The 15,214-nt window shown below is 33.7% G+C and overlaps 2 protein-coding genes across 2 annotated transcripts; both read right to left on the reverse strand.

Annotated features, from left to right (window-relative positions):
- Positions 1-381: 381 nt before the first annotated feature.
- LOC144835457 (uncharacterized) lies at positions 382-10,551 on the reverse strand. Its single transcript, XM_078690541.1, has 8 exons — positions 10,488-10,551; positions 8,823-8,911; positions 2,376-2,436; positions 2,040-2,177; positions 1,803-1,870; positions 1,576-1,636; positions 962-1,390; positions 382-772 (listed from the first exon to the last, which is right to left on the reverse strand). The coding sequence occupies exons 1-8, from the start codon at positions 10,549-10,551 to the stop codon at positions 672-674; spliced, it is 1,011 nt and encodes a 336-aa protein (XP_078546667.1). The 3' UTR covers positions 382-671.
- Positions 10,552-12,154: 1,603 nt separating this feature from the next.
- LOC144849972 (uncharacterized) lies at positions 12,155-14,441 on the reverse strand. The gene has a single exon (XM_078707152.1). It carries the CDS (start codon positions 14,197-14,199, stop codon positions 12,586-12,588), a length of 1,614 nt encoding a protein of 537 aa, XP_078563278.1. The 5' UTR covers positions 14,200-14,441; the 3' UTR covers positions 12,155-12,585.
- Between the last annotated feature and the right edge of the window lie 773 nt (positions 14,442-15,214).

Genomic DNA, 15,214 nt, shown 5'->3' on the forward strand with positions numbered 1-15,214 from the left:
CACATAACGTTTGATAGTGTAGACAGAGCTTTACTAAATTTTAAGCTCATGTGTGGGTCGTTTATCAGGCCAGGTGTGGGCTTAAACATAGTTGTGGACGTACATAGGACTTAGTGTGCTGCAATTTTAGAAACACATTTTTGCAAGCAAAGATGGTTTTGTATTACTGATGTGTTAAAAACATTCTAAAATTAGAATACACAATTAATCATGCGCGGAACCAAGTTCCTCTAACCTGCACTTCCCATACCTTCCTCCTCCTAATGTTTGCTTTGTACTCAGTTGGCCATTTATCTTATAGTATTATTATCATTATTATTATTCATATATTAAATTGAGATAACCTATAAAGACAAAAAAAATGAAATTAAACTGTTTGATATTAAAAATATAAGCTTGTTTTATTATATCCAAGTTGAAATACATCCAGAAAATTAATATCCGTTAAAAAGTTAATCAATAATGAGGTAGACTGCATTTTAAACATGATTCCATAACTAATGTTTTGAGGTGTTTTTTTTTTGTAATTGTGTCTATTCAGTTTATGAATGGGATTATTCAGCTTCTGCCACTGCCCCTTCTTTTATTTCTCTTTCTAGAACTTCTGCAGCTACTACTGCCTTTTCTATTACGTTCTCTACATATTCTACTACTGCTTCCTCTACTTCTCTTTATGCTACTTTTTCTACATCTTCTACTTTGTCTGACTCATTTACTTCTCCTTCCACTGGTACTTCTTTTACCGGTTCTACATTTTTCAACTGTTCATTTCCTGAAATTACAATTGATTGATTAAAATATATGGTAATTATTAAGGCCTTTTTATAATGCATTTAATGAATGAATCATTCTGGACTAGGTCAACGTGTTGTTGTTTGACTAGGCTTGCATGCTCATTGATTACTTTCAGGGTAATTTCTAGTTTAAAAAGTAAAACAAAATGTTAAAAAATGTGCCTTACCATACAGACCAAGAATGATGTTTACTTCCTCATTAGGTGTTGCTAGAATGTTGGCTAGTGTATTCTCAACATGAATTGATGCCAGTTTTTCAATCTCTGATTCCAATGAATCTGCATCAACGTCGTTGCATTCTGGAGTGAGGATGTCAACATCTGGTGTTTTTTCAGTGAGTGTTGCAACTCCAGTGTCCGCTTCCATTGCTATTTTTGAAGTAAGGGCATCTACCTGAGAGATTAGATCCGCTGCAATTGCATTGCATTGTGGCATGACATCATCATTGGCTGGTTTATCTGTTGTGTCAAGTGCTGAGTTGTCTGGAGGGATGATGATGGCACCATTTTCTCTGACAGTAACTACGTTCTTACAACTACCAAGACGTTTTGGTTTTGCAAACGTGTCATTTTTGTTGGTTTTTGTGCAGTTAGGTACTGTAATAATTAACATCAAACAAAATAATATTAACTTAGCCAAGAATGGTTAATTTAGATGTTTATAATTACTGTATCCACGATCCTAAATTAACTTGATCATTCATCATATCTTTTTTAGTTAGTTTATTGTAAGCCATCACAAAATGCATACTAGGGGTCCAATACTAGGCAATAACAATTACCTGATGCAGAGGTGAGACCAGCGAAAGAGTCAATGTTATCATGTGCAACGCCAAACATTTTCTGTAAAAGATGCATTTTAAATGATAAAATAATTATTCTTAATATGGAAAATACAGTATATTTTATATGGTATATTTTTTTTTGCTAGAAAATAATATTTTTTAAAACCTGTTTGGCATTATTAAAGTGATAATTAATAAGGTAAAGCTAACTAAAATAAACTCACATCCAGTTTTTGTTTATGTTCTTCAGCAGCTCGTGCAGCCAATACTTGCTGGACAGATTCATATCCACCTGAAGACAAAACAAAAAAGATTACAAGTTAGAGATCAGATATGTTTGTATTGGACAGATGAATCCCCACCCACCCTGTGATCCCTTCGCTCTAGTCACAGTGGCCAACTCCTTAGAGATTTTTAAACGTTAGACACATTATAAATACCGCATATAATGTTCTACCAACCTGCTGGAATATGTTCGGCTGGTTTAATTGCTGTATGAGTCGATGTGTTGATTGGAGAGATAATGATGGCACCCTTTTCTCTGCTACCAAGACGTTTTGGTTTTGCTGACATGTCCTTGGTTGCTGTACAGTTAGGTACTGTGATAATAATAAAAATAGAATATATACTGTGTGTTGAAATAATTAGTTTTGTTACAGTTTTTTGTCTTTAAATATCATAGTTATTCTAGTTATTAATCAATACAAACAAAAAAATATTATCTTAGACTTAACTAGCTAGTAGTTTAGAAGGGTATTAGTATAGTATAGTATAACGATAAAATAAATATAATTTACCTGATGCAGTGGTGAGACGAGCAAAAGTGTCAATGTTACCGTGAGGAACTCCAAACATCTTCTGTAAGAAGAAATGGAATGAATGAGTCAAAAAAAGTTAAATCAAAGTTTGACAGACACATAACACTAAAGTAAGAGAAGAGGCAACCCTTACAAGTTTTAACTCGGTACCTCTTTATTGTTACTAAAGGTAAGGTAGGCCTAGCATTTGAATATTATTCTAGGCATAGGCTCTTTCTTTCCTAGGCTAGCTAGGCCTACCCTCAGCTAGGCCTACTACTAGATAGTAGTACTTTAGATGCCTACACTACAGTTAGCCATGTGGGGCCTATTCTATTTAGTCTAGGCTAGCTAGGACTAGGCGCGCCTTGAGGGTAGCCAACTACCTAGCTACACTACCCTAGCTAGCCTACCTACCTGTGGTAGGCGTGGTTTACGCTAATAGTAGTAGGCTAGTAAATAGACTAGGCCTAGTGTACTACTTCTAGGCCTACTAGTAGTAGTAGGCTAGTAGATAGACTAGGCTAGACTGAGAGGCCCATCGGTTATCAGACGATCGGGACCACGGACGATCGGGCCCAGACGATCGGGGCCACTTCAAGACGATCGGGCCCAAATCGTGAGACGATCGGGCCCATCAAGGGTGAAAGACGATCGGGCCCAGAGACGATCGGGCCCAGACGATCGGGCCCAAAAACCAAGACGATCGGGCCCAAAATATTCTCGGAAAATAAAAAAAAAAATAAATACGCGAATACAAACAACATAATAATAACAATCAAAATCAATCACATTTATTCATAAATCGAGAGTATTGGTAAGAAATTCTTAAAACCAGTAGTGTTAATTAGGGGAAAATTATGATAAAATCAGAAAAAAATCTAATTAGGCCTAACCTTTTATTGTTTATGTAAAGCGCATTGAGAGCCTGCTTATATGCGCTATATAAAAACAGACTATTATTAAATTATTATTATTATTAATTACGCAAGAAAAGCACGTTGACACTAGCACTAGGAATTAAAAATGATGAAATGTGGCACATTATTTTATATAGGCCTAAACACAAACGACTATCGGGCCTGTCACGCCAAATGAGGTACCGCTGCCAAATGAGGTACCGCACTTAATTTGGCGTCTAAGGCGCCAAATTAGGTACTATTGCAAAATGAAGTTCTATTGTCATTTTTAGGTGATCATTTAGAATAAAATGATCACCTATTGTTATTGTATAAAATCTTTATTATTATTTTTATTATTTTTTTTTTTTTTCTTTTTATTGTTTCTGTACACTATTTTGTGTAACAATTATCTCAAAAAGTTTAATGTCAATGATTACAAAAATTTCAGAATATCTTTCAAATAATATAACTTAATCCTAATAAGCTTTCCAGCGTGATCACTCATCCGTGACGACATTTATACGCCATTTTGCGAAATCACATTATCAATCATATCTCCATAATTCATTATCACATATTAATGAAATTCACTACACGTAAACTTCAGATCAAGGGTAAAAATATTAGCAAATAAAAACGCACGCGCACGTAGGTTCATGCGCGTGATATCGCGCGTTAAAAATTTAAAACGCTCAAAATTAAGTTTTGATCAATTTAGAGCATGAATTAGGCCATTTGCGTGTTTCAAAAAATTACTGCGCAAAAATGCGTTTTTGCGCGCGCGATACTTAAAAAGCGTAAAAAACATGAATTTTTTTTACAAATCTCATTCTACTCACCATCCTTAGTACATTCACCAAATTTGAGTCAGTTCCGACTTAAAATAACGCTATACGAGCACGTTAAAAATGACAAAATGCGCACATTAATTTTACAAAAGTTCTGAAAATGGTGAAAAATAGGTCTTTTTTAAAATGAAAATAATTCTTCAGAATGCAAGATGACCCCCGATTTTTTTAACTTATTCTGGAAGCCATTGAGTTGTAGATATGAATTCATGTACACATTTTACGTACAAAATGTTTTGACGTCATCAAATGGCCACTTGAATTTAAAAATTAGGATTTGTTATCTTTTTGTGTAGATTATCACATTCAACAGAGCGCATCTTGGTTATGTGTGCTCGAATTTCGCACAACTTTCAGTATGTGCTTGCTTAATTAATTATCTTTATCATGAGTTGACACTATCTTCATTTTAATGACGTCATCACGCGTAAAAACTTGAATAACGTAGGCCGTGTAATTTCACCTTCGCAGTAAATTTGAATATCTTACAGCTCTTCAGAATTGAAGGTTACCTTGATGATTATAATTTATTATGAAAGCTGATGAAATGTAGATATTAATTCATATAAAAATTAAGCCTATCGGATGTTGTGACGTTAACATATGGCCAGTTGAAGTGAAAAAGTAGTTTTTTCATATTTTTCGTCAAAGTTATACACAATTCAAAGAGCGCGCACAGCGCTTCTACGTGCCAATTTTTTTTCCAAATCTTATGTTTTTTTGCTCAATTAATTATCTTTCGAAATTGTCATCTTAAAGTTTAGTTTGATAACGTCATCATGCCAAAAAATTAGAACATGTGTGTCCCGTAATTTCACCTATGCTACACTGTATATAGATATACAGTATATACTGTACATATTGTATATGGCATATAGGCACAACTCAGCACTATAAGCATATAATAGGATGGCATACATCAACATTTTCCGATCGTATGTTAACGTACGTGCATGTTTAAAAAAAATTAATTTCAGTAAAATGATAAAAATGATCACCTATAATTCGTCAAAGTGACGAATTAAATTCTAGTTTTAAATACAGTTTATATAAAACAATTGTATTTAAGCCAGTATTAAACTACAATATGTATTATGTGTTGTTACGCCTGTTATTAGATCACCATTACATTAAATTAAATATAAAGCAGAAAATAGTTATCCTTTTTTGATTTTCGTCGAATAGATCGAAGCGGAAGTGCTTCGGTCATGGTCCGCAAATTATATGATACGCCTTGTGTGCCAAAATCTTTTTATTGCTTTTTAGTTGTGCTGCAGTGCAGATTGTCTGTGATCAAGCAGAATCTGAGGATTTACCTGTGCTTGGGGGTCTGTCTATCAAGGTACAACATTTCGACGAAGCCAATTTAATATTTTCATTTTTTTTAATATCTGTAGAATGCGTCGTAATTTATTCTGAAGCTAATACTGTAGGCCTATATACCGTAATCAGGCTAGTTCACGTACAGTAGAATTCACGTAGAATTATGTGGTGTTGTTGCTTGATTGTAAATTGCCCAGATTCTTCATTAGAAAAGAACTGATATTAAGGTTAATTCTGGAACTGATATTAAGGAGTTTTTAGAACAGATATTAAGATGTCCTCTATAAACGGAGTCCTCACAAACTCATATAAGAGGTCCTCTTGTGAAATCAGGTTCCCGTCGAATTTATTTCAGCTAAGTAGCTAAATTATCATGGATTTCGTACCCACCATTCCATCGATAGCTTTTTTTCTCTCTTTTGTGGCGCAAACATATTATTTAACACATTTGTTAATTCCCAATGTCGTTACAATTCATCAGTAACATTTTTACATTTATCAATTCCGTATTACATCCTATTTCATTAATGTTCATATTTTTCTATACACTTGACAATGATCATCATTACCATCTATATCTCGTTTTAAAATATTTTACACATAAAGAATTTGTGAGATTTTCATTTGTTTGTTTTCATTTTACAACCCGGATTATACAATGTAATTTATATACAAGATGACAGGAAATAAAATCAGATCAGTGCCACCTGTAACTCGTATCACAGTGAATTCCTTTTCTGATAATCGTAGCAAATTAGAAATTATATTAGCATAATAGTATTTCTTAAAGCTACCCATTTTTCTATACTTGTTTCTTTATTGTTATATGTTTCACCGTGATTCAATGTTATATAGCATATTGCTTTTAAATGAATTCCATAAAAATTTACCCACTGGCTTATTTAATGCTGATTTATTCTATAAATAGTGAAGGCTGCAAATGTGTAAATATAGGCCTAATCTACTATTCCATCGATATAGCTAATTAAATTACTGTATGTCAATAAATAATATATTAACTTGATTACAGTAGCATCCCACTCTCATCACCCCACAAAGTATAACAGTGCATGCATGTTCCACATTATGTACGACGTATAATTGATGGAACGAACAACCGAGATGAAAATAACGCATGCAATCTCCATTGCAAAATTAGGTTCCATTTAAGTATAAATTCTAATATTCCCGACCTCAGAATAATTAGTGTTATAACTAACTGTATTTAGCTTCCTAGAATTTCGTCCACCCCTCCAAACGTGTTTCCAACATCGTATGAACAAACAAAATTAGGTTCCATTGCATTATTGCGAATTTAAGGTTGTTCCCCCGACTTCGAAGTAATACTTGCTTAGAATTTCGCTCAACGCCCCATTCCCATCCAAACTTTTTTCCCACATTGTAATATGATCTGAACAAACGACTTTATTGCAAAATTACGTTCAATTGTTTGCGAATTCACGTTGTGTTCCCAACCTTAAAATAACTCATGTATTTAGCTTGCTTAGAATTTCGCTCACCACATTCCCGTCCAAACATTTTCTCACATCGATATGAACAAATGAGATGACGACTTCATTGCAAAATTAGGTTCAATTATTTGCGAATTCACGTGCTTTTTTCCAACCTCAAAATAAGTATCAGGTATTTAGCTTGCTTAGAATTTCGCTCACCCCATATCTCATCCAAAGTTTTTTCCCACATCATATGAACAAGATGACACGACTTCATTGCACAATTATGATCCATTATTGCGAATTTATGTTCAAATGTTCCCGATATCAAGGTAAAAAGTACCAGCTGAATAAAATATCTAACATATTGCAAAATTAGTCTCTATTATTGGGAATGTTTCCGACATCAAAGATTGTTAAAACTTGATGAAAATGACATTAGGATTGGTGAATTAATTAGTTAATTACCATTATTTATTTATTGTGATATGCATGTTCAACTGTTACCTTCTATTACGGTACGTGACATGAAAAGATTGATAACAAAAGAGAACAACGCAATATCTCAAAATTTGGTTTCATTATCTATTTATGTTCTAAATGTTTCCAACCTTATGAGTTATTGTTTTGATGAAACAATTTGATGAATTTCCCCTCGAAGAGGCCTACCTGTAGCCTGCCATCCCTTATTTATTTATTATAGGTCACACACACACGTGTAACAAATGAGATGATGAAATTCAAATATCTAACAATTTGCGACTTAGGTTCGCCATTATTCCGAATTTATGTTTTAATGTTTCAGACATCAAAGTAAATATAGTGTTATACTGTAGGTATAATAAGTGAAATAAATGTGATCATGTAACTCATATTCTTAAAGAACTTATAAATAAAAAACATAAATAACATTATACATTTAAAAAAAACGGAATTGATTAAAAATGAAACTAAAAGGATAGGAAACTGTATAGTTAAGCAATGTTAAACAAAAAAATATATACAATATAATCAATAGAATAACGGGATACATTCATATTCAACGAATAATCATTTTAATTTGAAAACATAAACATAGAAATTCATAAAAACGAACAAAATAGTAACGGGAATAATGTACCGACGAAAGGAACGTCAAATCAAAATATTACTAGGAAATAATGCAGAAATGGCGTCCCATAACTCAAACAATCAACGTTTTAGCACTAAAGCAAATTGTCGCAGACCATGTCCGCATAACATGCAGACGTGACTTCAGACACTTCCCTTTGGCGCTAAAACGAGTAGTCTTCTTTTCCAGTTGCTTAGAAAGGGGTCGGTAGGCTTCCCATCATGCATGTCGAGTTTTCTATTATTTTTCGATGGCAGTACCTTTCGTTTTTTACACTAAAATCGTAAATTTTCGTCGTATGTTTCAGTTATAATGGTTTAATTTCATACAATGAATGAAGATTATTAGGTTAGAAATACTCAGGTTAATCATTTTCAGTTTGTGTTTATTTGGAAATAAATAATATCAATATTTAATAACACGATTAGCTCGCCAGAAACGTGCTGCCAAATTAAGTGACCTAGCCTTGTGCGATACAGACCACGCGCACCTCATTTGGCAATGTCACTTCATTTGGCGTTACAGGGCCCAACGCTAAGACGATCGGGACCAACTGGTAAGACGATCGGGCCCAACGTGGTTCTGAAAACACTGGACGATCGGGCCCAACTGGTATGACGATCGGGCCCAACGCTGAAGACGATCGGGACCACCTTTTCTGGGCCCGATCGTCTTGGGCCCGGTCGTCCGTGGTCCCGATCGTCTGTTCCCCGGCCCATCCACATCCTTTCCTAGGCCTACACTACACCTAGGCCTACCTAATTAAGGTCCTAGCTAAAAATAAATATATTAAGTGCGTGTAAACTCACATCCAGTCTTCGTTTTTCTTCAGTTGCTCGAGCAGCCAATACCTGTTGTACTGATTCATAATCACCATCTTTCTTCGGCAACGGCAAAACTATAATATATAAATTACATTGATTATGAATATGTCATAATGTCAAATAGGCCTATCGCCGCCGTACGTACGTACGTATACACACACAGGTCACGTGGACGACTCTCTGGTGGTGGGGAGAGTGTGTGTGACGCGTGTGTATTTACGTCGATCATCATTGGCTGCAAGTTATTCCGCCAATCAGCCATATGGCTGCAGTCGCGCTCAAATTTGAGTTAGTGTTTACCGACCGACCAACCGACCGACCAACCGACCGACCAACCATCCGACCGACATAGTGAGCTGTAGAGTAGAGTAAATACTACAGTGGATGCTGCAATTTGCTTTAAAGGAGAAGGTGTTAGATGAAAAAGGAACTCTTATTATAGATTATCAGAAGAGGTGGCAAGAGGAGAAAACCAAGGGCTGGAAGGAGAAAGCCCTACATGGAGATTCTTGATGATATTATTAAAAAAAGGTTGTAAAACAGAAATCGGGCAAAAAGGTTTAACGCGCAGTGCGCCTGTAAAAATCTGCGCACTCATGGCAATTTTTTAAACGCTTAAAATTGCCTGAAACGTACTCATTGAAAATAAATTTTGACAATTTTAAGCGCGCGTACGCATGCGTTATATGCGCTACGCACGTAATTGTATTGCCATATGATGAAATATGACCTGACATGAGTACCAAATTTTATTTAATTGTGATTCATGCTTGTTGTGAAGCTATGATGACAAACGTGATTTCGTTAAATCGTGCGTAGACCGCGTAATTTTTGATTGCGCACCGTAAAAACATATATCCACATCGATTCCTGGCCATATAGAATATACTGTAATAAATTGACTTAGCTAGATGAAACTGATATCAAAACTAGGCCATATACAAGTTAGTGTTTACCGACCGACCAACCGACCAAACCCACCGACATAGTGAGCTGTAGAGTCGCGTTGCACGCGACTAAAAACCAACACCACCACCGACATGCATCAATTGCATTGAAACTTTGACAAGTGACGTCAGAGAGAGGTGCGCAACTGGAGGAGACAAATAATTGAGGGCGCTATGTCGACAAAGCAAACCAAGCGTAACAATGATCATCATCCATGTTAACTGCGCAAGCGCGCACAGCATTATACACATTATACGCGTACGTAACTAGGCAGATTTAAATCTCTATAGTTACATATCAACACAATCCCTTCCCTAGGAGCCTAAAGTCTTGTTATAATAATTCCAAGTAAATCATTGAAAATCCCTTATAAAAATATATTTTATTTATACATTCCGAAATAATTAATTAGGCCTATTAAATTAAATAAACAATTTCATTTATAATATAAACTTGTTATAAAACTACTACTACTATTACTACTAGGCTTAAGCCAAGGTAGGCCTACTATCTTTTATTTACTTATTATTTTTTGTTCTAAAAAATTACAAAATATTATTCATTTGAATTATTTTTACTTTAATATTAAAAATGTTACTTTATAACTTCATGTCGAAGTTTAATACATTCATGTTTATTACTTCACTTGGAATCTACAAAGTCTATTGTCTGCTTTTCGATTTGAAATCATCGTATTCTTACCTTTGTTATTTCTTCGTAGACACTTAGGCAATCGTATTGTTACACCACAAAATAAGATAGGCATAATTCGTAATTGTATGATAAATATATAGTAAATATAATACTATTAACTTAAAATAAATATTTTTTATTAATATTTTAGAAAGATACTAAGCACAGAAAAACTAAGTAAGGAGATGACTTCTCTTCACCGTGTTGTCGGAACTAGTGCTTGTTGTATACTGAGGTTTTTTGGTTGTGTACACAAACTTTATTCCGCGCAAACAACTGTGACGTAATTCGTGTCATTAGGACAATCAAATACGAATTAGAGGTGTCCTCTTTCTAGAAGATTGTTTACTAAGAACATTTAACATTCATTAAATCGATTGCGATTTATTCCCGATCATTATAGATATATTTTTGTATAACCAAGAATAATTATCAGATAAAAAATAATTCAGATCAGATCTTTATTTAAAACAAAATCACAATTGAGAAAAGTTCTTTTTTTACAGTTTCCATGGAAACAAATAATACGTGAAAGAAAATACTCAGGTGTTTATTAACCTAACATAAGATGTAAATAAATATTGAAAGAAAGTTTCTGTCAAAATAATAACATTGTTCGTATAGCTCTCTGTTATTTTCTTTGTAGATAGATTCTATTTATGTATTACTATTTAAAAGGCATATATAAATAAAAGAAATAATCATATATATTATTTTCTTATAATTGCATTTTTAGCATAGATAAATTCAATTAAAAAATAATAATTTATATTTATTTTGGTATTAAATATGTATTTAATTGCATGTTTTCTCTCACCCTTATAACCTATAAAAATACTGAATATATTGTTATGTATATTAATTATGAATCTGAAATCTAAAAAAATTAACGAGTAAAAATGTACAGTAAATAATATTATAATAGGTAAACAAACGAAAACCAAGTTACGGTGAATCCGGATTAAAAGGATAGATTTAAGAAAAATACCATCTGAAAAAAAATATATTAGGCTTAATAATTGAATGTAAAATCATATCTTACTTAAAATGTCAGCTTATACGCATCACACTTTCCTCTTCCAAATCCCCAATCTGCTGCGACGAATTCTTCCCTAGGAATTATGTTTCTCGCCCTCTATTGTCAACGTTTTAGTTATAACTTTTTATTCATGAAATTATTTCTACACATGCTATAATCCTCTTAATCAGAGCCATCAGCTACCATTTATCGCTTACTTTAGACGGAATTGCCAAACTTTATTAAACATTTGATGAATATAACACAATCTACATAAAGGTTACACTTCATTTCTGACTAGATTCGAAAAGAAGGAACTGTTTTTATAGAGGTTTCCTACATGTGAAAATAATAACCATAGTCTATACATGCAATATTCAATCGACTAATACTTGAATGTCCAAAAACCTCCAATAATTATTATCTAATGTTTAATGATAATTGTTAATGTATTACATTACTTATTTAACTAGTCCTATCCAAGATTATAAATACAAATGATTAATTGTCGATATTATCAGGGAAGACTTAAAATTACTCTACTCTGATATTATAAACTGTTAATTTTATTTTATAGTCGATCGTATGTTTGAAAGCTATGTGTGTTAGAAAAGTATTTCAAAAGTCAAGGCATAATTATTATCTGAACTTTTTGTTTTCAATTCAGGATTTTAAAAACCCGGGGGAATATTGGGCTACAATTGGCATATGCTCTACTGCAGTTACAGCTTCAATAAATACAAATACCTACAATATTTGCGGAGGCCTATTTGGTGGTTGAATATCAACCAGGTGTTTTAAAACAAGAAGTTATTTTTCCAGTCGAGACAAAAGATTAAATGAAAGCAGTACTAATATCCAGTTTTTAAAATTTTATTTTGCTTTCATTATTAATTTTAGGTCTACACATTTCAGACACACACACGAAAGCAATACTTTGCAAAACACGATGACAAACGAGAAGAAAACTGATTTGTCATTTACAAAACAATTTTCAACCATTTTCAAGGAAACATAATTAATTAATAATGTTTTTATTATTGATAATTAATAGTCGGCTTGCTTTAGCTATGCTTTCTAATTTTAATATCAATTTTCTTCTAACTTGATTACTACATTCTCGTAGATATGCGCAGTGGACACTTCATTAGAAAGATCTTCAGTCACGGCTTCATGGACACCATTGTTTTTAGGGAGAGAATCTTCATCTATACTTGTTAGATTTTCATCAATAAACGACGATCGGGGATCAATTTCAGATGACAATCTATGATTCTCAATAATTGCGTTTACTGTTTCTTGAACTCTGTCGTCATTGGTGTTACTACTATTAACAGGACGAATGCTAAAATCTTGAGATTTCCTCAACTTCCGAACCTTTGCATACAGGCTTTCTTTAATGGAACTGCTTCGAGTAACAGGTTTTTCGAACTCGTCACCAGGCGAATTATTACCACTGCTTGTGCCAGACCGTATAGGCACATTTGTACTCGAATTTGTACTCGGTTCAATTGTATAACGTAAAGCACCTTTGAACCGATTTAGTTTTTGTTTCTTGTGTCTTTTCCAAATAAAGAATGATATCACTAATATTAATATTAAAAATAGTAATGACAAGACGGCTAAATTGTTATTTGATTGGTTGGTATTGACTTCACTTGTCTTCATAGGCATATTATTAACATGGAGTATTGTAGAAGCAGTATACGTTTCATTTAAATGTTGAACTTCACAACTTACATGATAAAAACAATTACACGGTTTATCTGGTAATGTTATATAGAGGGAAGATGAATTTACTTGGTTAGTATCACTACCAGATAATTCTGGAGATGTTTTCCAATTATATTCGCGTACTTCACTGCGAAAACCGGATGCAATACAATCAAATTTTACTTCATGACCAACGTTCAGTGTTATATTGTTTGGTTGTATATTGATAACTGGTTGGACATCAGGCATCAATTGACATGTCTTCATTTCTTGAAGAGCCTCACTTTCAAGAATACATCTCACAGTCATTCCTTGTTCTGGCGAAACAACATTACTTGTTATTGTTTTTAAATCATATACAGATGTTTCATTATTAGTTCCATTATATGCTACCCCTGATAACTGCAACGTTAGATTTGGAGCGGTATAGCCATGTGAATGAGAAGAGCATTGGAACTGAACATGGTCATCGCCTTGCAGTGTAGGAGTTTGTCCAGTTATAGAAAGAGCGACACCATCCTTAATAATAGTACATACAGGAGAATCACGAGACGGCTCTTTGAGTACCGTCAAGTTAGCTACAGCGGATGGTTTAAAAGATTGTCCAATCCATTGTTTATCATAACGCATAAACACACATTCATACGTACCACTGTCAGAATGTAAAACTCGTTCAATTTCCAAATTAAACTGATTTTCAACGCTCGCATCAATCGAAAATCGCAGTTTCTTTTCAGCAGACAGAGTCGCCCATAAATCTCGATCCTGACTTATAAATTCAGTTGTTTTATCTCGTTTTAACATCCATCTAACATGTTCACCGTTTATATCACTAACAAGGCATTTCAATACCACATTTGACCCAATCCCCACACGTTTGTCTGTTGGTCCCTCTGTGATGTAGATGCTGCTACAATACAATACAAAATTAGGCCAACAATAAAATACCAACAGTATATTATATATTATCTTGAATGGAGAAAACGGCATACTGAGTGTCTGGATGAATCGAAATGAGTTAAGCGAGTATCAGGGAAAAAATAAACGAATGATTATCGTTCTAACGGTGAATCATCTCATCCAAACGTAAGACCAGTAAAGAATGTTCACTGCATAACCTGACACATTACTGTACTGTATTATACATTCTTTCAAATATGAACAGAATACAAGCAACTAATTCCAATAGTCAACCAAATCAATGCATCAATTTGGAACTTCAAAATACTAATCTCATCATTCAATCAAACGTAGTCCTTCCCTGTATTCTTTAAAGGGTGTGTTCCTTCAAAATACAAAATCATTATTGAACTATCACCCTATACTCCGTGTTCAAGTTCATAATTACTAAACCCATGCAAACAACACTGTACGTAGGAAAATATAGGATCTATGCGTCTTGTTTTTGACGAACCTGATGTTGATCCGGTGTTATAAACCTCACCTCTTCCGGTTGTACAGGCCTAATGAACTTTACGTTCTGCCGAGTGAAAACGATCTGCTTTAATGAAAGACTTAAGTCACACCATGCTTCAATACGATCAACATGCGACTCACTATTCAATGATATGCTGTATAATTTATATATCATTTTGAATACAAGCAGAATAAAAATGAGTCATAAATGAATCGATGACATTCTGTGACGTTGTATCTTTCTAGTGTTGTATCTTGTTGCCTTCAATCGTTCATTTAATTTTAACGATGGTTTTTATTGCTGGTATAGATAGATAGGCCAGTAAAATGTGCATTTGAAACTAAAACATATTCATTTTTAAAGAGGAACGATACAGATACACATTTTGTTTTTCAACTTACGTAGGCCTACTCAATGATAATTTATATACACTTGTAACACGTAGTAGCCATAAGGGCATCACATAACATGTTTGAAATAATGATATTACGCCGAATGTAAGAATGCCTAATTCAATATGGCCTTAAATGTGTAATTACTGCACAATCATCTCTACACGAAAACCCTTATATTAGTTCAGACTGTAAA

Source organism: Antedon bifida, chromosome 1, assembly GCF_963402885.1.
Source record: "Antedon bifida chromosome 1, ecAntBifi1.1, whole genome shotgun sequence".
Classification (NCBI taxonomy): Eukaryota; Metazoa; Echinodermata; class Crinoidea; order Comatulida; family Antedonidae; genus Antedon; species Antedon bifida.